The sequence below is a fragment of the Falco rusticolus genome, chromosome 11, assembly GCF_015220075.1.
Source record: "Falco rusticolus isolate bFalRus1 chromosome 11, bFalRus1.pri, whole genome shotgun sequence".
In the NCBI taxonomy this organism is placed as follows: domain Eukaryota; kingdom Metazoa; phylum Chordata; class Aves; order Falconiformes; family Falconidae; genus Falco; species Falco rusticolus.
In genome coordinates, this window is record NC_051197.1 from 14,078,850 (window position 1) to 14,102,737 (window position 23,888).

Sequence of the window (23,888 nt, forward strand, 5' to 3'; positions counted from 1 at the left end):
AGGGCCGGGCGAAGGGGCTCTGGGGCTGGGGGCGCTGGGGGCGCAGGTACCGCAGGCCGGGCGCACCCGCCCCGTCCCCCGCCGGGGGTCAGCAGCCACCCCCGCGCCGCGACGGCACGGCACGGCGCGGCGCTCCCGGGCAGACGGGGCCGCGGGGTGGCCGGGCCCGGGCCGGGGGTGGCGGTCGGCGAGGGAGGGCGGTCGGGAAGGCGGAGGGCGGTCAGGAGGCGGGCGGCTCTGGGCGGGCGGCGGTGGCGGGCGGCGGGGCACCGCGCTGCGCCGCCGCGCCTCATCCCGGCGCCGCGGAGCGAGGCGGAGGTGGGCGGCGGCGGCCGGCACCCAGGCCGGTAAGGAGCGGGGCGCGACGGCGGGGCCGGGCGGCGGGAGCGCTGCGGGGCGCGACGGCACAGGGACGCCGGGCGGGCCGGGGCCGCTACCGGCGGCGGGTGGCACTTGTGCCCGGCGCGGCGGGCTCGCCCCGCCCCCGGCGGCGGCACCACGCGCACATAAGGGCGCTGCCGGCGGCACCGGGGGCTGCGGGGCGCTGCCCACGTGCGGGCGCGCTGGCCCGGTCCCGGAGCGGGGACGCCGTCGGGCGGCAGTGCGCTCCCGGTTAGCGGTCCTGAGCGGCGGGGAGAGCCCTGGCCCCGGCGTGCCCGGTTTCGGCTCTGGCTCAGTAACGCAAGGACCGGAGCGCCGCGGTGTAGCGTGCGCCGCGGCCGCCGGCGCCTTTCGCTGCTCGCGAAGTTTTGCCGGCAGGAATGTCCCGGGAGCAGAGTCGGGGGTAACGCGTGGAGCCGCTGGCGGGGTGGGCTTCGGGGCAAGGGAGTGTCTGAATACGAGTTTGTGCTTCAGTGAGGGAGCTGGGGAGCTGGAGGCTTCAGTGCTGGTTAGGTTAAAGCTTTAAAACATTGAGTTGTGAGAGGAGAATTACTTGGAAGATGTTAGGACATTGTTTTGAAAATAACGCTTAACAGTGGGAGGGGAGGTAGAGTGTAATTATCCTCTCAAAATATTCCAGCTTGAGTATTTGACTTTTGCCTGTGGCTGGGCTGATAAATACTTTCATTCTAGGAGCATGTTGCAAAAACATTTGATTACATACATAGTTTAACCATTGGAGTGTTTTGTATGGTTTCTCTGATGGTATGTATGTGAGCGTTATATATTTTATGCGTTATTTCGTATATCTTACGTGTGCAGAGATTATAAAGATGCTGTATGCTATATTTGCACTGTATAATGCATGCGGATAATTGTTTTATCCTGTGACTGATGCACTTAAAATATGATGCCATATCGTATCACTCAGAAAACCGGAAAATTAGATTTGTGCCACAGACTAATATTATGGAATTTCTGCTTCAAATGCCATTTGAACAGTTGTATGCCTTTTACAGTGTGTGTATGTGTGTTTTTAATACTGCAGATGCCTTTTGATTGCAAGACTGCTGAAATGTTTTGAGGGCTGCCTCTCCTTTCCTAACCATGAACAGTTCAAAATCACCGGGGCTGGCTGGATTTGAAATCTTGAAAAACACTACCTGCCACACGGAGAAGAAGATTTCGGTTTTCTTTTCAATAATCTTCATGACAGTGGGAATTTTGTCCAACAGTCTTGCAATAGTGATTCTCCTGAAGGCGTATCAGAGATTTAGGCAGAAATCAAAAGCCTCCTTTTTGCTTCTTGCTAGTGGTTTGGTTGTCACAGATCTCTTCGGCCACCTCATCAATGGAGCCATTGCAGTGTTTGTGTATGCATCGGACAAAGACTGGATTCGATTTAACCAGTCCAACATTCTTTGCAGTGTTTTTGGCATCTGCATGGTTTTCTTTGGTTTGTGCCCACTCTTCCTGGGCAGCGTGATGGCTGTTGAACGCTGCATTGGAGTCACTAAGCCAATATTTCACTCTACAAAAATGACTTCTAAACATGTGAAAATGATGTTGACTATGGTATGTCTGTTTGCTGTTCTTATAGCTTTGCTGCCTGTTCTTAGGTTTAGAGCCTATCAAATTCAAGCATCAAGGACCTGGTGCTTCTATAAAACAGAACATGTTGAGGACTGGGAAGACAGATTTTATCTCTTACTTTTTTCTTGCCTTGGGTTACTGGCCCTTGCTATTTCATTCTTGTGCAATGCTGTCACAGGAATTACGCTCTTAAGAGTCAAATTTAAAAGTCAACAAAGACAAGGCAGATCTCATCATTTTGAAATGATCATTCAGCTCTTGGCTATAATGTGTGTTTCTTGCATTTGCTGGAGTCCATTCCTGGTAAGAGCCTAATGTGTTTGCCAATTTTTAATGCACATCACTGTATAAAAGTTATACTTTTTTATCTCCAGGTTTTAAGGTGCTTTAGTTATTATAACAGCTGTATCCACTCTTCAGTGTACTAATTTCACAGCATAAAGCCCATAATGTATGTACCTATGCATCTGTAACAAAAATGGTAATTATTCTCTATTTCTGAGCCTAAGCAAAATACATTGAGTAAGCTAAAGATATAGGGACTGTGAGGACTGTATTTCCCATGATGTGAAGCAGACACTGGTAGCAGAATGGTGGCTAGAATGAATCAGAGCAAATATTGAGCTTGTCCAAAAATTCAGTGAAATCTCGGAGGGGCAAGTCTGTTTAGTCTGTACTGTGGTTCATACAATTTTTCATTTATGGTAGTTTGTTTCTTGTTATTTATTACAGTTTACTGCTGCTTGTGAACTGTGTTACTTAAGGTGACAGTTAGGAACATAAAAATCCTTGTGTTAAAAAACAGTGGTCGGCAGTGGATTAAAATAAAAATTTGGTTTAGACCTAGACAAGCTCGGTTTGTAATCTGGACAGATGACTAGCAAAGCTGCCCTGTGCAATCAGCTCCCTTTCTCAGCTGTGCCAGCTCTAACTTAGGACTGCCTGCTGGAAACCGCTGTGACTTCCAAAGCGGTAAGTGTAGCTCATGTTGGTGTGTGCTCTGGCAGTGGGCAGCGTCAAAGGAAGCGGGATTGTGATATGGAAAAGAATTTGATGGCTCCTGTTGTATGATGGCATTATAAAGCGGATGCTGTGACTCTTTACTGTAATAAACCTTACTGAAGAGAATTTATTTTTTTACTAGGGTGAGAGAGCTTAAGTCACAAGTAATATGAAATCTTAATTTGCTTCCTAGAAACAAGGTCCTGTAGTTTTTCGCTGATGTGAATGAGAAGCAATTTTGGTTTAGGCTTGCAAATATAGAAGTTTAATTCTGAGATCTGATTCAAATCCAGCTATAGCTCATCAACTCACTGCCTATGGTATACTATGGAGTTACCTGAAGTAGTTCTACATTAGATACTAATATTCGCCTAGCTGCAGCGTTGGATGTATCTGGCAGGTAGCATGTAATTAATCTAGTATCGCAGACTTCAAGGAGAGAGTCTGGATATAAATCTCTGCATCACTGAAATGCACAAAACATCTTGCACTTTTGTTCAACACGCAGAGAATTTTTCTAGGCTTGCTCTGCAGCATAGCATAAATTCATGTTGGCTTTTGTCAAGTGTCACGGCTGTAGTGCACAGAGCATAAACAAAGTCATCAGAACAATATAGCAAGCTTCCGTAGTCAACTTCCAGTTGCTTTCAGACACCTCCTGAAAGTTGTCTGGGGCAAGCCACGGAATGGTTTTCAAGAAAAGCCACCCAAATGATGGTTTTGCTTTTAATGAAAAACAGTATGTTGTCCTATGGTGACATTTATTTTCAGATAAAACAACTGTCCTTAAAGGTTGGAATTAATCTGATTTTTAAAAAGCCTTTAAGTGTTAAAAATAGCTATAGACTTTTTTAATTTGAAAGACACTTCATATATTCAACATACAAAGGAACACAAAATTGCAACTGTTTTCAGTGTTGGTAGTTTTGTTGTGCCTTTCAATTTTCATTAATTATGAGAACATAATCTTAAAAATTGACAATCTTTAATGAAACCAGAGTGCTACTTTTGTATTTAACTTCATCTAAGTTGTAATTGATGATAAATTATTATTCCAGCAGCAATTTTTTTTTTTTTCAGAGCCTTTTCAGAGTTTGGCATCTCCATCAGCTGGTGATACAAACCAGTGAATTCTTGCTTAATTTTGTATTTGACAGTTTTTGGGACTGTGTTGCAGAGGAAGGTGATACACAAACAATTCCGATTCATTGGGTGGCAAATCTGCCTGTGCTCTCTGTGTGTTCTGGGCTTAGGACACTTAACTTATGGATCTCTTTTGAAATTACATGAGCCAAGCTATCACCAAAATTAGCCTGGCAGTATGGAAAATAGTTCTGCAATATGGATAAATTTATATTATAAACAAGAAGTTAAAAAAAAAAAAAGTTTAGTGTAAGGTAGGATTTAGTTCTTGAAACATTGTTTCAAGGAAGTGAACAATTAGTCCTTTAGCCAGAGAGTTTGATAGTCTGGGAAATGCAATAGGATGGGGTCCTTGGTAGATATTAGTATTACCTTTCTTAGCTATTAGGATAATAGAGTTTACATCAAAGTTAATTCTCTGAGTTACCCAATCTTTGTTTTGATCACATCTGTTCACTGAATACAAACAGAATTATGAGTGCAGTGTTAATTTAGCAAGCTTTGTTGGACTGCCGTGAAGCATGCAGATGCAGTGGAATAAAGCTTTGTGAGGAGCGTACTGCTAGACTGTTACAGTAAAGACATCCAGAGTTTATCAAGGTGTATGATTTATAATGAAGTGCCAATCCAAATCTACTTGTCCAATTTAGCTGAAAGCTCAGGGCTTTTAATTTGTGGAACGAATCGTTTACATTCTATAACATATCAGCATACACCAAAACACCAAGTATTTCCTGAAATACGCGAGCAGATGTTCATAGGTGAAATTATTTGGCAAAGTAGCTAAATACGTGGTGGTTTTGCAATCATGTGCTTGTTTAATTTTGTCGCAAAGCTAAAACTAGTAGTCAGTGTCTGTCTTTGAATTGTGAGTTTCACCCATGTTCTCTGTCCCAAAGAGTACACAAACCAAAATGTTGTGCAAGAGGGAATTGCCTTGATATAAACCAAACTAATTAGAAACCAAACAAACCTTTGCAAAAGAAAGCAGAGGAAAGCGATGCCATTTATGCCACGTGTGGTTTGCAGATACAAGAATTTGGATTTATTTGCTGTGTTTCTCCATCTGATGGGGGGATTACTTTCTTTATTTTTCTTCTGTTTTTTAATCTAGTCTTGTGTTACCTCAGTTGTCATATATACATGGCTACCAAAATCAAGTCTACCCAATACTGTAATCCAACAGCAGATTTATTTCACTATTAAGTTTTACTTATTTCTGGGTTTTTTTCCAAGTGGAGTTATATTCAGTCACTGTCCTGTGCAAAATCCCCTTTAGATGACATTAGAGGCACAAGACCCTGGGTCGTCCTTTATGGTGTCTAGTGTGGAACTGAACTTGACTTCTGCACCTGCTCAGTGGTAGTGAACTTGTTTTGGTGCCTTTATATATGTGTGTAAATGTATATATATCTCTAACATTTAATATTACATATAATAATATATAATATTATAATCCATCACCACCTCTATTTTAAGACTCCTCGATTTTTTTCAGAAGCAGAGCCCATGCCTGGCTCATGTGGAGCTCTGCCTGGAGCTGTTGGACAGGAACTTCCTTCTGATTTTCTTTGCTTCCTTCTGATTTTCTTTGCTTCCTTCTGATTTTCTTTGCTTCCTTCTGATTTTCTTTGCTTCCTTCTGATTTTCTTTGCTTCCTTCTGATTTTCTTTGCTTCCTTCTGATTTCTTTCCTGAAACTCCATTTCATCTCTTTGTCAGAAATGAACAGCTTTTTCAAATTTTCTGACATTGTGTGAGTATCTTTCCTTAATAAATTACCAGAATGAGGGGTGATCCCTGCATCTTCCCTTATGGGGGAACATTTATCTCCTTTTGAGGAGCTGAGAGGAGGGAATCTGCAAAAAAAGCAACAAGTGAAATTAATGGGTTTTCTGGTAATCTGTGTAGTCAATGATTTGCAGGGGCACATTTGTTCTGGCAGTCCAAATAATTTTGCTTTGTGATGGGTAATTCCAGGAAAATACGTTCTGAAGATAGTAACATCAAGTCATCTTTTTTCATCCTTGCTGGAGACTTAGCTCTTTGCTAGGGATATGCAAGTTTTGTTGGATAAATTTGGTCCCTAGGGGTTGAATTCCCAAAGCAAATAATTGGGCTGGAGCATTTTGTGACAAGCATGTCTGAAGAAATAAGATTGTTATATAAAGCTGGTTTTTGGCTGTGACTTGGCATCTGGCCTGTCATGAAATGGCATGGTTTTGGAACTTTGTTCGTATGAGTGGGTTCTGACTTCAGTATGTCAAATTCTGCAGGGCTCAAGCGATAAACATATTTTAGTTTGTTTTGGAGTAGCAAAGTGAACTGCTGGTAGTTATGGACAGGAGGGGTTTATTTCAGAGTGAATTTATCTATGGGAACAAATTATGATATGAAGAAACATCTAATCTTTTTCATTTGTGGAATACAGTCTTAGCCTGAGAAAAATATTTTTACATTCAAATTATTCTTGTTAAGATCTTTTTCCATGCAGTTATCTGATTACTTTCCTTCCAGTTTTACCTCCCCTCTACTGCAGAAAATAGCCACTCCTGAAAGATCTCAGCTGTTTATTTCATGTCATTAAATCAGCTCTTATTCAGTTGCCTTTTTACTGGCTAGATTAATTTCTAGCAGTCTCTTCTCATGTCACTTCTTCCTGTTCCAATTTGTTATGCTAATTGTGTCTCTCTGAACTCGCTCTGACTTGTTCTTGTCCTCAGATTATCTCATGCAGCGAGGCTTGATGGTTGGTTTTCGTGCACCCAGGGCAGCATTTAGCTTACTGTTTGCTGAATCAATGCAACCTAGAAGCTGCTGGAGCTGGTCTGAGTGGTCCTTTCAGTGAATATGCTGCCGGAGGAGGTGAGGGGAGCAGCAGTGCACTATCAGGGAGGCTCTCGGTGGAATAGCCTTAGCCCAGCCCGCCCTGGTTGCTCCACCAGGTATGCAGGTGCTGAGACAGGCTCACAATTCAATTTTCAGTCATCTGTTTCCAAAGGCTATGCTGAACGAGGTCAGTGGGTTGTGGGTTTTACACTAAACGAAATTCTAGGCCATGTAGTCGCATACAACATAAGGTATTTTGCTGTGCAAGGCAATCCTCTATGCATCTCATTTTAGTAGTTTTGTATATGTAGTTATGTACATACATGCGCAGTGACACCTTGCCAGGTGTTCATACTCATGTTACCCTTGAAGCATCTCCCTCCGTTCCTGTTGTCTGTATTCTTTAATTAGCTGGCAGCTTAAATTTCTGTTATACTATCTTATATGTGCAACGAGAATCATGTATATGAGCTTGTTGCTTTATTAGTGCTGTTTGTATGCCTTCAAATACTACTGGCTGTATTGTCCCTGCAACTCAATAGCTACTTACAGATTTGTCCCTTCTCTTGTGCTCTCGTGACTGGTGATTTCATAACCAGAAAACACAGCTGAGAAGAAACAGGCACCAGACATCCTGAGACGCAGGTCCACGCTTTCCCGGTGAGGCCGTGGTGGCCGTGTCTGTCAGGGGTGGCTGCCGGGCAGAGCCTGTTCTCTCACACCCGCAAACTACAGTGCTGGCCACAGCTGTGGCCTCCGTGAGCTCCGCAGCGTGTTGTGCCTGCGTAGGCACTGTCAACAGCGAGAGTGATCTTTCCTTTTGAAAAAGTATAAAGCAGGCTTTCAATTTTCAGTCATCTGTTTCCAAAGCCTGAAAGAGATACTCTTATAAACACGTTTAGCTAACCTTGCAGCTTTCAGTGCTGTTGGAAAAGTTACTTGCACAAGGGAAAAACACACTGTCTTTCAAGATGCAGATTTTAAAGATAATCAAGGATAATCACTATGCTTCTGCTGGCTTTGGTCATTGGATTCCTGCCTTGTTTTGCTAGAAGGGTTGTCTGTTGACACGTAAAGACAAGTTTGAGCTGGGCCTGGGTGGTGGGGCCTGGGGGAGGCAGTCTGCTGCAGGGCCCCCGGCAGCACCCACGGCATGCTGCCACTGCCTCTCGGGCCAGGTGGATGCAAACCCCTCTCAGGAGCCCACTTCTGCCACGTGTTAATAAAGGAACCAGTTTTACAGGGAAAGGAAAAAGCTTTTTGCTAGTGGAAAGCCTGCCACATAGATATCTCTATCTCTAGTCTGAGGCGTCAGTGCTGTAACAGTTGTTGTTGACTGCGGGTGGTTATTTCTCTTCTGACACAGCGAGGCCTGGCAGGGGTCAGATCAGGAGTGGTTGTTTGACAGAATAAAATGCTCCCTGAGTTCCTCTGGAAAGAGAAAAAACCCACCTCCTATGGGTTGGCTTGTCTTTAAAGCTACACTACAAAGAGGGCTCTCCCTTTCCGTTGTATCATGGCCTTTTAGTTGTGTGCCGAGTTCCTCAATATATCTGTTAGCACTGTGCAAATGCAATTACTGTTGTTGCTTGGGTTCCTCTGAATGAGCTTCTGATCTTCAAGGTTAAATTGCTGAAGCGTTAGTGTTGTTCCTAATATTATGGCCCAAAAGATATTTTGGAATCAACAGCTGATTTTAGGGATTAAGAGGAAAGAGAACACTCATTTTGTCTGAAGTTTTTGTTAGTCTCAAGACAGCAGTGTCTTTTTAGCCTAGTTTCCTGTGGAATAAGGGTAAGATGTTCATGCCTTTTTTTTTTTTTTTTTTTTAGTATTGGCTGTAGACATCTTTCTTTTCTTTTGGATTCTTAAGAGGCACAGGTGGCAAATTTCTGCTGGGTTAGATGGGAGATGGAATGAGCTTCACTGTAGAGTATACCCACCTAAAATGATACTGAATTTCAAAGGTACTGTTTCAATGTTCAGAATTGGTCTGTTCCTATTTTCATCTTTTACAGTTTGTGGAGATCTTACAGGCCTTAGCCTTTCTGAGAAATATGAATCATTTTAAAAAAATGTTTTTAAGTGTTGGCCAGGGTGTAGTTTATCATAGAGTGCTTAGAAACACTGTTGATTGTGGCTGTATTTGTAATTTAAGTGTTTACCACCCTCTCACAGAAGTCAGGGAGCTGAGCAGCTGAGGTAGTCCCTCAGCAAGAAAGAAGTTCTGGAGAAGAAATGAACAGTGGTCAGCATATTTCCCTGCAGTAACAATGTGAACCAGGGAAGGAAGAAGAGCTGAGATTGACAGATTGTCCTTTACTGGAGGCTTTTGGGGAAGCATAATTATAGTTTTTGTTCTCTATATTTACTTGTACTGTTTGGAAAAACTTACGTAAAGCCTTTTTCTGAAAATGCAGTGCCATCAGAATGCAATGAGATTGGTTTGTTTTGGAGAGTAAAAGTAGGGAAGGCAGGTTTCCAGTCACGTGAGGAAATTTTCAAAACAATGTCATCCTGTTTTTCTTTTAGAACTGCTTACTGCTTATTATAATTAACTATAATAATTAGTATATATTAATATGCTAATATTTATAATATCAATACATTAATGATAGATACCACACAAAACTGATAATATATTAATATAATAATTATTCTTAATAACTATTAATATATTTTAAAAATGTACATTACCATAAATATCTATAAATTGAAACACAATATTTTGTTCCAAATAGATGTCAGTGACTTTCACAGAAAATTTTGATTTCAATTTTGAAGTTGCTATCTCAAAAAATCAAGTTCGGAAAACTTCAGCCTAGTAAATTTGCCATTCATAACCTCCCCTTATTTATTTAATTGATAAAGTTTTTGGATTTTGTGCCTGATATTAAAAAGTAATTCAATTTGACATGTATTCCAGTTTTGTTTGATAGAAGAGAATTTTTCCAGTTTCTTAGATATTACCCTTATTCAGGCCTTTCTTGCTTGAAAATATCGTACACTGCATAACCATTTCTGGAAAGTGTCATACATGGCATAGCCATTTTTGGATGGTTATTTTAGGAAAGCTCTCTTTCCTGACTATCTAAAGACTTTAAATAGTAAACTTGTTGCTGAAAACAAAGTTTCACTTGGAATAGCTCTTAAGAAGTTCTTCATCCTCACCAGGTTTAACATGACAGACATCAGGGTGTGATATACATTCATATGTCCTGTGAGATATTTATTATGGTGTTGATTTACAATCTTAAGTTTTGCATGGTGATTGTAAATGCTTTCTAGTAGAAGTTACGTGTCTCAGTAAGTAGTGTAGGATCAGTTCATGTCTGAAAGAGTGCAATATTGGGTTCCTCTTCTGGGGAAAAATGCTGTTTAGATTTAAAACAGAGCAATAATTCTTATTTCATGTGCTTTTAAGGCTTAAATTTTACATTTTAAATGTTAGATTAAAGTGTTCAGAAATTGCTCAATTGCAATTCGGGTTACAAGCTCCCTGAGGAAGAAAGGTGCCTGTTTGCTGTGTGCATGTGCAGTGCCCAGCAGAACAGGAGTATGAGCCCGTTGTGGGTTCTGAGAATGTGCTTTTAGAAATAGAAAGGTTTTACACCAGGAGTTACAGTAAAGTTTTAGTAACTGCCACTCATTCCTCGGATCCATTCTCGTGTTGGATGAGATGAAATAGCTGAGTAGCTGAATGAACCAGAGCCGCGTTATAGGAATATACTGTCTCTTGATGAAGGATTGCTCTTACCTATTCCAGAGAGAGAAGGGAGTGGAGAGGAGCTCGTAAGCTTGCTCTAAGGTCCTCTTTTTAATAAGTTGTGTGAAGACATTTGAGGACATGTGTGAAAGGGAGGGTTTGAATGGCTTTGGAGTTGTATTTCTGCATGATTTCCCAAAGAAGGCTGAAAATGAGTCTTTGTGTAAGGGATGTCATGAACTGACATTTTAAAGGCAACTAAACCTCAATACTAAACTCACAGAAACCAAAGATTACTTTGTCATTGGAGAAGCAGAAGTTAACGACTGATCTCCGGCTGGTCCCCTACTTGCTGTCCTGGACCTGTGTGCTGCCAGCTGCCTCAGGTGGCTTGAACCCAGCGTAAGCTGGGCATGGGCTGCACAGCCACCCCGAAGTTATAGGAGCGAGGGAGGATGTAAAGGATGTAGTGAGTCTGCTCATGAGCAACCTTGTCACCCATGTTATGGCCAACATCAGGACATGGGGGAGGAAGACTTGTGCTGGCTGGAGGATCTGGCCAGCTGTGTTCCCGTCAGCCTCACTGCATGGAAAGGTGTTAAAACAAGGTGATGCAGGAAGAAGATGATCCATGTAAGTGGTAGCAATTTGGTTTAGGAATTACAGTTCATTAGTGAGTTGGAAATAAAACTGAATACACTTTTTACCAGGACCCTGCATTTGCAGAAGTTGAGAAATACATCACTCTTAAAGGGAGTTTTATTTTTCTCTTCCCTCCTCGACCTAAAAAGTGATCCAGGTGCACAGCCATCCATTTTAATTCATTTGCCAACATTAAAGAAAAAAGTAATTGCAAATTATATATTCCAACTTGGTAAATACATTGCTAACTCATTAGCCTTGGTATTTCTTCAGAACGATATATAAAATAAAGGTGTCTTGTTTTTTTTGTAAAGGAACACATCACATCTTTCTTTGCCTCAGCCAGATTATAAATACTGCAAATCAGATAGCACCAAGTCATTAGGTGACTGTGACTCCAATCTATCTTTGAAAAGATGTATTTCCCTCTAGTGTCTGTGTTCTGTACATAGTAAACATATGTAAAATATAACTACAAATGAATATATATATTTTCCCCCCCCTCCTTATTTTCCCCTACACCCAAGTAATAAACACAATGATTTCTCAGATAATTAAACTGAAGGTCTGACTCCATTGATAGACAGTAGAGTAGGCTCCTTACTTTTTTTAGGCCTGTTGTTAGCTGAGGTCTTGCAGACTTGGTCACACATCAAAGCCATCTGCTTTCCTGAACTCTAGAAGAGGTGAAAAGGCAACTGTATATCATGACTGACTCTCTGTGAAATTTTCCTCCCTTCTTTTAATGCTTGTTATGATATCTTGTATGGATATCTCTGGATTTGGTGGTATTTGCCCTGAAACCCTGCATGTATGTGCCATTCCTCTGAAATCAGGGAGTGACCTGTCCAAGGAACCATTAGAGAATTCAGCCTAATTCTTGGATTCTTAGACAGAAGTGAAAAATCTGAGAATTAAAAAAATGACCAGGTAAGAACTGACAGATCCTGCATGCCCTGTAGAAGAGCGTTTTCTTGCTGTCAAAGATTAAGTGGAAGATTTGCCTCTGGTTGCTGAATCTATATTCTATCTCTCCTCGGACATGTAAATACAGTGGAGGATGACTTTAGTAATGAAGCAGCATGAACGTGGTGATGTTTGGAAAGACAGTTCACATCTAAGCTTTTGATTTGATCCTGTGCATAACAGTAAATGCTGAATTCATTCTGTAATTATGGACCTTTGCAGCTCCATTTTCCTCCAGATGGTCTGTATATTGTTTCTTTCTTTCCGGCATCCCCCCCCCCCCCTCCCCCATATTCAGACATTTCTCTTCTTCCCCGATATTATGTGTTTGTGATTCTTTCTTTGGTATTTGTAGGGTGTTAGTGAGAGAAGTTCTGTTGCTCCTAAATCAATGAGAACATTTATTTAACCAATAAAAATGTAATTGTTTTCCAGATGAGGGTGAAAACCTGAAAAAGCAAAGCAATAAGAGAAGTAAATAGGCCATTTCCAGGTTTTGAAGCTTTACCCAACTGACCCTAATGGAAGAGATTAAATGGATCCTGCATACATATAGTACTTACATTTCTAAATACTTACTTGATGTGTTTGTGTTTCTCAGGATGGTCCTTGTTATGCACTATTAGAAATCCTCTATGGTTTTCTGGTCCGAAGAAGTCTAGCAGTTGTCCTGTAAAGTTTATCTCAGCATTTGCTGAGTAAATAATAATTTAATTCTATCTGTAAAATTATTTTTTTTTGTGCAAGAGATTTTTTTTACAGGCTTTGTTGTTAGGTAGCAATACATTCCTCGCTCCATGGAAGCAGGCTTTCTTGTAACTTTAAAACACGTAGCTCAGGAAACAGGTTGTTTATTTGACTTTGGTATGGACACTATGTCTTTTCATTATGAAGCGATTCATCTACTGTTTTCAATGCTAAAATCTTCTCTGTCCATATCCGTTCTGCTTTCCTTTCAAATGAGTTAATTAACCTGTGAGAGTAATTACATTGCCAGCTAGTTGAAACAAATTATTTCTAATTTTGAGGGGGAGGAAAGGAGAGAGCAAAAAAAGACTTGTCAATCCAAGATAGAAATACCAGGATTCAGTCAGTGAAACAGAGGTGACCTGGAATGCTTCATTCAAGCCCAACCTGAATTTATGTTACTGCAAAGGAGATGCAAATAGGTAGTGTCTAAGGGGAAAGCTCACGGAAAATAAAACTTCACTTTCAGTCAATATTTGTGAGTTTATGTGCACAAAAAAATCCTTCTGTTTATGAGGCTTGCTTCATAATTGCTTTGCTGCCTTATATAAAGCATGATAATGCCAAAGGCAGTTAATAAAATATAAATAGCATAATGTTGTGGCACTTTACATTTTTTTTCAGTAATTTTGACAAATTCTTGCATACATTAAAGCCTCATTTCAAATGACATTTCCAAATGTTTGTTTAGAAAGTGTGTTGCCATCCGTAAATATTTTGCATAAAGCTGTAAAAACACAGATGGTGAAAACGTCACAGTTGACTCTGATGGCACGGTAATGGAGTGCAATAGACTGAGTCCTCTGCAGACCTGAGCCTGCACGAGGAGTGAGGAAAGCTCAGAAGAACTGAACAGCCCCAGCGAGGAGGGATCACGTGGTGAGGTCAGACAGAGCTGAGCTGTGAGTGCCAAAAACCCACAGAGCCTTAATTTGATGTCATGACTGCAGTGACGTATATTTGCTGCTACGCTGCACTCCTTTCTTTGGCATTCAGTTGGTGTGACATCTGCCCTACCAGTTCGGAAGGGTACTGGGACATACTGTTTCACAGCTTTGATCTTGCCAGCCTGAGGAAAGGCGGGTGTCCTGAATGGTACCATGTTCATGAAACAGCATCATCAGCTGGCAAGAAATTGCCTGGTCACAAAATCAGCTATGTCTGAGAAAGGAATACTGGAAACTGTTCTGCTTTGCTTTGTGGAAAATGTTGTGTTTTCCTGTTTTGTCTGTACCTTTTTGACTATTATCACAGCAGTAGTGCTTTGGGAACGCCTCTGAGCTCTGAGTGCCTTTAGCTTTACAATACCTCTGAAAGGTTTATACAGTTTCATTTTAAGGAGCTGTTTCTCATTTGGGTTCTATGTTTCCTAAGAGAGACTGCAACTCTGATAGTGGAAAGGTCTTTCTCAGAGTAGCTGCTTTCAACAGGGTAGTAAGTAAACTTGCATGTTTAAGGATGCATATCATGGCAGGCAGTAGTTACCACCCTTTGATACCTTTTTTGGACTAGAACTTGATTTTGGGAGGTAGACACAGATTTCCCCCTAACTGAATAGTGAGCCAGTGGATCCATTGTTACTTTTTAGTGGCATTATTATTTTTTTTCACAGAATTATACATGAGAGAAAAGAGGATTCCCTTATTTTGCTGCTACTTGTCTAGCTGATCTGCAAAACTTCACACGTGGAAGTATTATGCATCCCCTTAGAAATACTCTGTGGACTGTAATGTGGAGGAAATGCATTTTGTCTCCTCCAATTCCTTTTTAAATACACATTTTTTATAAAACCCTATGCTCAGTTAAAATTTACTTGCTAGGCCAAATGATCATCTGGTGTGTAAAAGTTGAAGGTATGGTTCATGTTTTTCTTTTAAAAAGGGAAAGGAAAACAGGGGGGAAAAACACGTTGCAGATCTATAACATAAAAAGCGTTATGTGGCATAAGTAGTACAGTGTGTGTACTAACATTTTAATGGCAGAAGTGGTGCACTGTGCACTGCACATTTTTCTTGGAAGCCCTTGCTTTTAAATTGACTTATATAGAACCACATAAAAAAATTAAATGAAGCATGCTCAGCTTTGTTGCAATGAATGCTTGGTTTATATACCGCAGTATCTATATAGCAATGATACAGGCTATTTGCTGTCAGTGTTTCTTTTCTAATGTGTTCTTAGGAGATATAAAATGGTACATAAAATTTGAAGATGTATTTTGATTTCTCTCTCCCTCTCTTTTGTTGACTTTTTTCTTAAAGTTTTGTTTATAGAGCACTACAAAGTATCATCTTCTATCAGCTCTTGCCTACAACAGACTGCAGCTTCTTTGTAGGATGTATAATGGAAGTTCCAAAACCTTCTGGAGATTCAAAATAATTATGTATTTTTTATTTCCATGGAGTGGGACATAATCAGTAGAATACGACCTTGAGTCCTGTGTGGTTTAGGAGAAGGGGATATGCACCTCTGGACTTGACATAAGCATCAGTGGCAGAATAGAAGTACTCTGCAAATACCGAAGCAATCATGGACTTTCTTCCATTAATGGAGGTTCTCGGAACTGCTTGTAATGAAATCAAAAGGAAGAGGATGAGGTTTGGGAGGGTCTGCAAGGTTCCCACAGCGAAGTGTAGCCTGAAGGCTGAGCTACAGAGGAAGAGAATTTCTGATATTTGTCTGCTCTGCTTTCCATATCAGTCTCTTGGTGACTAGTTTTTATCCAGTTTCCTGAAGTCAAGGATAGAACCCAGATTTAAAGCCTGTGTGCTGAAATGCATCAAAGTAGCATTACAGTTTGTCTTATTTCCTAACTAGCTGTAAAGCCTGCTGCTTGTTTTGACTGGCTGTCCTTGAGTACTAACAGGAATGTGACCAAGCAGCACTGCCATTTAGCTTATTAATTGTTCTCATATAATTGAGATCCAATTGGAATGGAAATTACAGTCATGCTGTTTATATTTGGAGAGTGGTGTGAAGCTTTGGAGCAATTTTTTTCAGTTCGTTGCACTGAGCTTTGTCCCTAAGGGAAATGGCAATTCTCTGAAGCTATCAGCTAGATGCAGAATTGTAAAGTCGACGATTTCAAAATTATTTTAAAACTTTTCTGTCAGACTTTCTGGATGTTGCGAAGTGAGCTTTGGTTTTAGGGAAGCCTAAAATTGATGGAATAAAAAGGATGGAGAAGTTTTACGTATTGGGTCAAGTCCTTATGTGACACAGATTTGTTTCCTCTGTATTTATTCTTAGGGACAGGGAATTCTCAGGTCTTTCCTTAAACTATCAAAGGCTAATATGAGTCAGAATAACTTTTTATCTCAGAAGAAGGAAGCCTTGGTTTAAAAAAGTAACTTAGTTATGTTTTTTTAATTACTTTCCTAAAGAAAGTTTGAATTGTATTGGTTACATAATGTGATACTTCCATTTTTTTACAAACCAGGGAGACGTACAACTGTGTCCACATAAACATTGTATAACTCAGCAAAATGCTACCTAATTTTTACACTTCTAAATATGTTAGTCATGAGTTATGTTTATTTACCAGCTGGGGGTTAATTTTTTGAGTCATATTGCTGAATCTGCACAAATATTACATTCAGTTGTGGGGATCAAAAGCAACTAGATAGTGAGGCAATGTTATTGCCTCTTCCTGCTTCCCCATGTACTGCTGGCTACAGAGGACAGAATTCCTTCGTCATACTAATCTGATAGACCTACAAGGAAGGAAAAGTCAGTCTTTGAATTAGTTTCTTGACTTTGAACTAATTATTGAACAGTATTAGTCAAATAAGAGGAAAAGAAGTGTCCTTTCTGCATCTGCAGAGGAGGTCCTGCTCTCAGAAATCAGCTTAGTGCTGCAGTAAGCTCTGGCTGGAGTTTCTGAGCTGGTGCCAGTTCAGTGATAAGACTTTCTCACACCTAGGCAGAAAATACAGACTAGCTGCATGTTTTGCTTCAATAGAATCCTTTATTAAACAGCTGGTAGCATATTAGGCCTCTTTGTCATATACGATTTCAACCTGACTTTTGATTAGTATTTTAAGAATTTAATTAAATAAAAAAAAATGACCATGAACGTGTGATAGAAATAATAATTTATATTGGTCTCGCTCCATTCTACCCCTCTTCAGCTGGGATTTAGGGTCTTGTTCTAGAAATCATCAAATGACTTTGGAAAGGCTCCAGTAGCCAGGATATGGCCTACTTTTTGTCCTGTCTTTGTATGCAGTTGGCTTCAGTTACGTGCAGTTTTCTTACGTGTTTTCTCAGACGTGGAAGAGCTCCCAGTACAGTGCAGGCTCTTTAGAGGAGTGAGAAGCTCTCTCACTTCATACTGAGAGGCAATGCAATGGTAGGTAACATGTCTGTCACTCCCAATGCTCTGCCACAGGCGTTTTAGCATAAAAATGCTCGTGCTTGGAGTTGGACTGAGCTTCAGAAATCTCAGCCACTCAGAACTTCAGAAAGTTGAGATATCATTTTATGTTGGTTTTAGGGACACAAGAGAGGAAACATTTTTTAATTTATGCATAACACTCCCAAGTAATATGTCATATGTCTAGAAGATTCTCATTTTATGAAACAAAATTTGTAGATAATGTAGATTTTATCTTCATTATTTCCAATACAGGGATTCACAGCTGAGTTGCTTAAGCATTTAGCTATGTACATAAGCTCTACTTGCTACTTGTGAGTTCAGATATATTATTTTTTATGCATCTAGTATTCAGAAGAGGTAACTTAAGTGTTCCAGTTGCAGCTTCTCCAAGTATCAGAATCCATAAAATTATGCATCAAATTTCTTTGTTGTCCTGATTTACTTTATGTAAATCCATAATCAAATCAGAGGTACTTTATGTTGAGCCAGCAAGTTGAACAGCAAACAAATGGATTCACTTAGAGGTGATTACTACTAAATGGAAGGGACTTGCACAAGTTTGCTAGGTAACGTGAGAAAATAATAGTTTTACAAATCTGGATGGAGCTACTTTTCCTAGAAGACATCTACTGCTTCCTCTTCTGGGCACGAAGTTGCATTGGATTTGGCATTTATTAACTTTGCAGAGTGGGAGAGAAGAACAATGAACAGTATTTTGAAGTACATTAAGAAGCAGATTGGGAAGCTATATATCTGTATTAGGTCAAGCATACAGTATATTGGAAAAGGACATTGCTCTGTGAGCTCTGTTGTGCTGTCATTTACTGCTCGGTCCTACTTGCATGAGTAAGGATTAATCGGTCAGAATTTGGCTTGTGGTATTGGACCTCTAATAAATGAAATATAAGACTGTCCTGAGAAAACATCCCGTGCAGGACCCAAAGGAATTGTCCAAGTTTGGGTGGGCTGCTGATGTCGAAGAGGAATGTGCCCAGTGGTTATAGGGTGAAAAGCAGATTCAGGGAACTGACTTATAAGTGTTTGTGTTGGCTCCATGCTCAGACATTCCTCCTCCTTGCACCGGTTCCCAGCTGTGCTTCTGCCAGTCTTACCAGCATCCTTAGGAATGTTCCTAGGGGCTCTCTTCGCTGCTCCCATATCAAGTGATCAAATGCTTGATCAAGCCAGTAGAGTCTCCTTTTATGCATTCACTCTGTTCCACTCAATTTTATACTCAGATGTGGTGACCTGCAAACTATAGATAGGGCCTATGAATACAGAGAAGCATTTTAAAAGGAGTAAAATAGGTTTTCTGGAATCTTGAGTGGTAGTTTTCGCTCTTCATTCATTATTATTATTTAGTTTAGGTTTTTACCTAAACTAAATAATGATTTTTTTACACTGCATCTTTGTGAAAATACAACCCTCTGCACTCAGACAAACTGGTACTATGAGCACACTGATTTATTGGGCAATGAGAGGTAGGGTCATTGCCCAATAAATCAGTGTGCTCATAGCATCAGTTGTAAAATATCCCGTTTTCTAGTTAAATAACTGTATTGCTTCAAAGGCTTTGGAAATGAAAGCCTTACAGTGTTTCATCTTTCTACCAAAAAAGTCTTCATGTACTTGTAACATTAATAATAGAGAGAGAGAATTTACTGTCCTCTGGCAGATTCCTGGCTTTGCCAAGTCAGGCTTTCTTCACACAGGAACGCAGGTTACAAAACATCAGTGGCAGAAAGCCTGTAAAGGAGCTCTCTGCAGGGCAGGAGCCCCAGCAGTGTGTTTCACTAGGGCTGGTGTTTCTGAGCCTAGGTTGGAGCTCTGCAAAGCTGGCAGGGGGCTGCCACAACTTTCTGGGCTGTGTAGCTCTTGGGTATCCTCTGCCAGAAGCAGTCCTGCTCTGAGCTAGACTGGAAGACTAATGCCTCCACCCATGTGAAACCATAGCTCTGGCAGTGTTGTTGCTGGTGGAGTTCTCTCCATGTGTAGCACCTCCACAGGTGAATGAAACTCTCTGTGTCTCCACTGGCAAGAAGAAGGGTATCTGTGTCCTATGTCATCATGGCTTAAATTTTCCTAGAAACTTCTAAACTTCTAGTGTCAATAAATTGTGTTCTGTTGCAGCTTAAAACATGTGAAGCTTCTTGATGAAATCAAGGTGCTGTATTTGTTATACAGACTTTAATTTGGAAAACGTGAAAAAATAAATACCTTTTATAAAAGTGTTCTGGCCTCTATCCTTGAAAGAATCCATCCCTGGAACAGTCTTGGCATGTTTTATTAGCTCAAATTCTGTGTAAGTTTTTATTCCTTGCTCAAATCAGTCCCTGGTTTCAGAGGGTATTCTCTGCCTGGTTGCCATCCTCTGCTTGTTCCGTAATTCAGCAGAGACACATGTATGTCCTATGTAACACTTTAGAGGATTCCTAGGATTATAAATGTTATATGCCTGAAATTATTTACTTTTCAATTAGGATACATTGATGCTGTGAAGGTATAGAGATTAGAGATAATGTTGAAATGATTTCACTCATTTACATGCTCTCTTGGTGTATTTTTTCAATGTATAATTTTAAAATCTTCCATTTTCAGTTGACAATGGCCAGAATTGGGATAAATGAGAGTCGTTCAAAGGAGACCTGTGAAACAATACTTTTTGCTCTCCGAATGGCAACATGGAATCAGATTTTAGATCCCTGGGTGTACATCCTTCTCCGGAAAGCTGTACTTAAAAACCTGTACAAGATCACAAGGGGATGTTGTGGCATGCACATCGTAAACTTACACATGTGGGAACTCAGCTCCATCAAGAATTCTTTGAAGGTTGCAGCAATATCTGAGTCACCAGTAAGTTCCAAACAAATAAACCTACAGCCGCTCAGCTCTACAGGGCAATAAAGTTAAACACAGTGTATGAAGAGATGATGGAGGCAACGCTCATACACGGGCAGTACCTTGAAATTAATTCCAAGGCTCAGTGGTTTGGCATTTGTTTTAAATTGTGAGTGGTTTGTTCTTATTGCCTACCAGTTTGATATTGCTACTCCAAAAGATGCACTTGAATGTTTTAATTCCCTTTGGAATACATCCCCTCCAAAACTGGTAGTATGATGACAAATCATCCTGTATTTCTCCCTTCCAGGTAATAAAGTGAACAGGGTTCTTTGTAATAGTCCCCACCAAATCCTTTACCTTAGCAGGCTTCTTAAGAACACGTACAAGTGCAAAAGTGATCTCCAAGGTGATTTTTAAAAGGGGTAGATTTTCTGTACTAGTGATAACCCCAGATCCTTTGCAGAGTCACTGCTTCCTAGAATAAGGTCCACCATCCTTTCCATAAGGGTATTCCTTGCTTCTAGGCACTGATTTTTCCAGTTGGGTATATAAAAGACATTTTGCTTGTGCCCAGCTTATGAAGTGATCCAGTTTGCTTGGTTCATTGACTTGACCTCTTAATCATTTACTGTTCCATGAATTTTTGGGAGAGCTGAAACTTCATCAGTGTAAGCGTTCCTTTCAAATCACTGACAAAACATGAGGTTTCCTGTAAAAACACAGAAGCAGATCAGTTCAGCTTGCTTTCGGTTACATTTTCAGATCTATTGGTGAGTTTCTAGTCCTTTCAACAAATTTTGTTGCAGCTAACAGGCATAAATCTGTGGTGAGTCTCTAAGAGGAATAGTTTGGGGTTTTTTTTGCCCCTAGATCGAAGGAAATCTGAATCATTCCACTGATGCATATACTGAAATGCTCATGGGGTACATCTGCTTCATTTGTTAAAGGTCATACATGTCTCATGAAAAATGTGTGTGACCAACTGAGCATCTCTGCAGGGAGCTGCACTGGCAGTGTGGTTTTATTTCTGAAAGCAAACTGCCCCTTGGTTTTTGCAGGGTCCATGTCTGAAAAGCTGAGGACATTCAGTATATTTGATGGTATCAGAAATTTTCCAGGACTCTACAGAGCCCCTTTAATGCTGCTAAAAGAAACTTTGTTTTTTGTGACTGTATACTGTTCAGAAGCAAGAAGGAGGGTATCACAGACTTTGTAGCAGAGGGATCGTTGTAAGATAGAAATGTCTATGTTATTTTTACCTACTTCAAATAACTACATTAGTGAATTGTTGGTATATTTGGTCAAAGTAGTTAAAAACTGATTCACCAAGAAGATAGTCTGAGGGACCAAAACTATTCACAAGCTGCAAGTTCACGTTGTATGTGAGAATAGTTTAAGTCAGAAAATAAAACCCCCAAAGGTTTAAATCTTTGGTTTTATTGTTTTAAAAGCTATTTCCTTTTTGTTTTAAAAAGGTTGAAAAATAAATGGGTTAAATAACCCTGTAATGAAATGAAATGGCTTCATTTACCCTAAAGAATTTCTGTGTGTGATTTATTTTCTCAGTCAGAAAGCTGATAAACCGTGGACAGAGTTGAGGCTGGTATAAGCTCCGCACTGTTGCTTCAGGTGGGTTCTGCTGAAATCTGGAAGCTTTCAGTCAGTGCTCAGTTTGGGTCTTTCATTTCATGGAATACAATGCCAGTGTATCTGTTGACATAAATTATTCGTTCTTTATGGAAGATTGTTGTTTCTGCAGCTGCAAAAATATTTGTCTGTAAATTGTTGAGAAATTTGATCGTGAGTGAAGCTCATCAATGTTCTATTTTGTTATGTGAATAAATGTAGCTTGTGTAGTTCGTACTGGTTGACTTGTAAAACAAACAAACAGAAGTTTATATGTATATGTGATTTCTTATATTTTGTGTACTAATACATATTGACTGTAAATTGCAAAGCCTTATTAAAGTTATCAAACTGTATCTTGAGTGCTATGATATTTCTGTGTAACAAAAGCTACTTGAAGTTGTTAAAAATAACCCTTATGACAAAAAACCTCATGCTGGACTCAAGCCAGCCACTGCCATTCACACGTGTGTTATCAGTTGTGAAGGCAGAGAGCAGGACAGGGAGAATTCAGATAGGAGGTGCCAGTGTTCGTGCACTTCATTGTCACATGAGCAGTCCAGTACAGCCGGAGGTCTAATGCAGACAAGGTCAAGTCCTGATGATCCATGCTTAGAAAATGTAAATAAAAGTGGAACTGGGGGAGGATGGTGTTTGGGATCAAAGTGTTTTTATCCAAATATCTGCCAACATGTTACACAGACTCTGATTAGTCTCACCTACACTATGAATCCTGGAAAAAATGCGAGTTTTGCTGTTAATGTTTTGGTTTGTCTAGGGATGTGGTAGCCTGCAGAGGCAGCTCAGGATAGTCACCCAAGGATCTGTTACCGCTGAAAGTGACTCGATTATCACTGTGTTTCATCTCACAGGAGAGCCAGCAACAGGCTGTGTTGTATGATTAGCGAATGATAGGTTTTATGGAATATGAGATAATAATAATAATAATAATAAAAAAAAAAAATGGGACAGCTTCACACTAGGATCTGAGTATTGCCCAGGCAAGGAAAAAAGGGCAGTCTGCTTAGCAATGGGCTGATGATCTTTTTAGAGGTTGGCTAATGATGTGAGCAGTCATGAGCTGCCTATTTACTACTAGGCAGTAATTAGTGTCTCCAGAGCAGGCAGGGGCAGTAAGTGTTCTGGTGGGAAGAAAGTGAATCTCATTTCTGACTAATAACCAAGGAATCCTCAGGATGGGAGAATATTTAATCTAATTGGGATCTTAAACAGTGGCAGGCTATGTAAGGAAGCACATTATCTTAAACCAAGGTTCTAGCCCAGCCTGAATCAACCTCCTGAAGCAAGGAAAGCCTCCCTAGCAAGCCATTCATCATGGGGATTAGGAAAATATTTGTGGTTTCTTACCTAGATACAAAGATGGAGAGCAAGGTTCAAGGTCTTTTGATTTAAATCTTGAGGCAAAGTGTCCACCTTCTGTGTTTATTTCTGATATTTGTACATAAGTGTTTTTATTGGTCTGATGTTTAGGAACAATTTCAGGAGCAACAGTATGTACCAGTTCTGTAGCCATGGTGATCCTTTAGGACAAGATGTTGAGACCTTTCAGATGTGCCTTGCTTGCTGATACATTCCTCCAGGATTTAACTGGTAACACAACACACTGCTGATTAATTGCATAGATTGACATGAGATTTAATTCTCAACACTTGGGTCCTGGGAAAAGCACTCAAATCCTAAGGGAATTTACATCACCTATTGTGATGCTTTTTGCTTCCTAAAAAAAACCCCAGATGCTTTTCAATTTAAACTTCTGCCACCATTAAAAATGGCAAAACTGGTCTTTGATTTCAGTAACCAAACAATGGTCAATGACTTTCAATTCAGTCTTACTGCATTATATTGAGAAAGGTATTTACACCTTGAACAGCCAAGGTTTTTCTGTTGAATGTGAGTTAATTTTAATACTTACTGGGAAATCTTAAGTACTAAGAGTGTAATGCTGTTTCAAAGGTCAGATAAAAGAGGGGCTAGTTAATATAAGTAGCTGTGTTTTGCTTTCTTGAGATATCCCTGG

General features: G+C 40.3%; 1 protein-coding gene across 3 annotated transcripts; it reads left to right on the forward strand.

Annotated features, from left to right (window-relative positions):
* Positions 1-251: 251 nt before the first annotated feature.
* Positions 252-22,206, forward strand: PTGFR (prostaglandin F receptor). 3 transcript variants are annotated; one of them, XM_037404712.1, is made up of 3 exons: positions 252-347; positions 1,430-2,277; positions 19,982-22,206. In XM_037404712.1, exons 2-3 carry the CDS (start codon positions 1,489-1,491, stop codon positions 20,285-20,287), a joined length of 1,095 nt encoding a protein of 364 aa, XP_037260609.1. In that variant the 5' UTR covers positions 252-347; positions 1,430-1,488; the 3' UTR covers positions 20,288-22,206. The 3 variants fall into 3 exon arrangements, with proteins under 3 accessions (XP_037260609.1, XP_037260608.1, XP_037260610.1); XM_037404711.1 differs by lacking the exon at positions 252-347 and adding an exon at positions 639-784; XM_037404713.1 differs by lacking the exon at positions 252-347 and adding an exon at positions 639-784 and having other exon boundaries at positions 1,430-1,956.
* The last annotated feature ends 1,682 nt before the right edge of the window (positions 22,207-23,888 follow it).

Excerpts from the sequence above, each read along its gene's own strand:
- PTGFR (XM_037404712.1), top strand. The coding sequence starts at position 1,489 with ATGAACAGTTCAAAATCACCGGGGCTGGCTGGATTTGAAATCTTGAAA. Across the intron at positions 2,278-19,981 it reads TTTGCTGGAGTCCATTCCTG|TTGACAATGGCCAGAATTGG; the intron begins GTAAGAGCCTAA and ends TTCCATTTTCAG.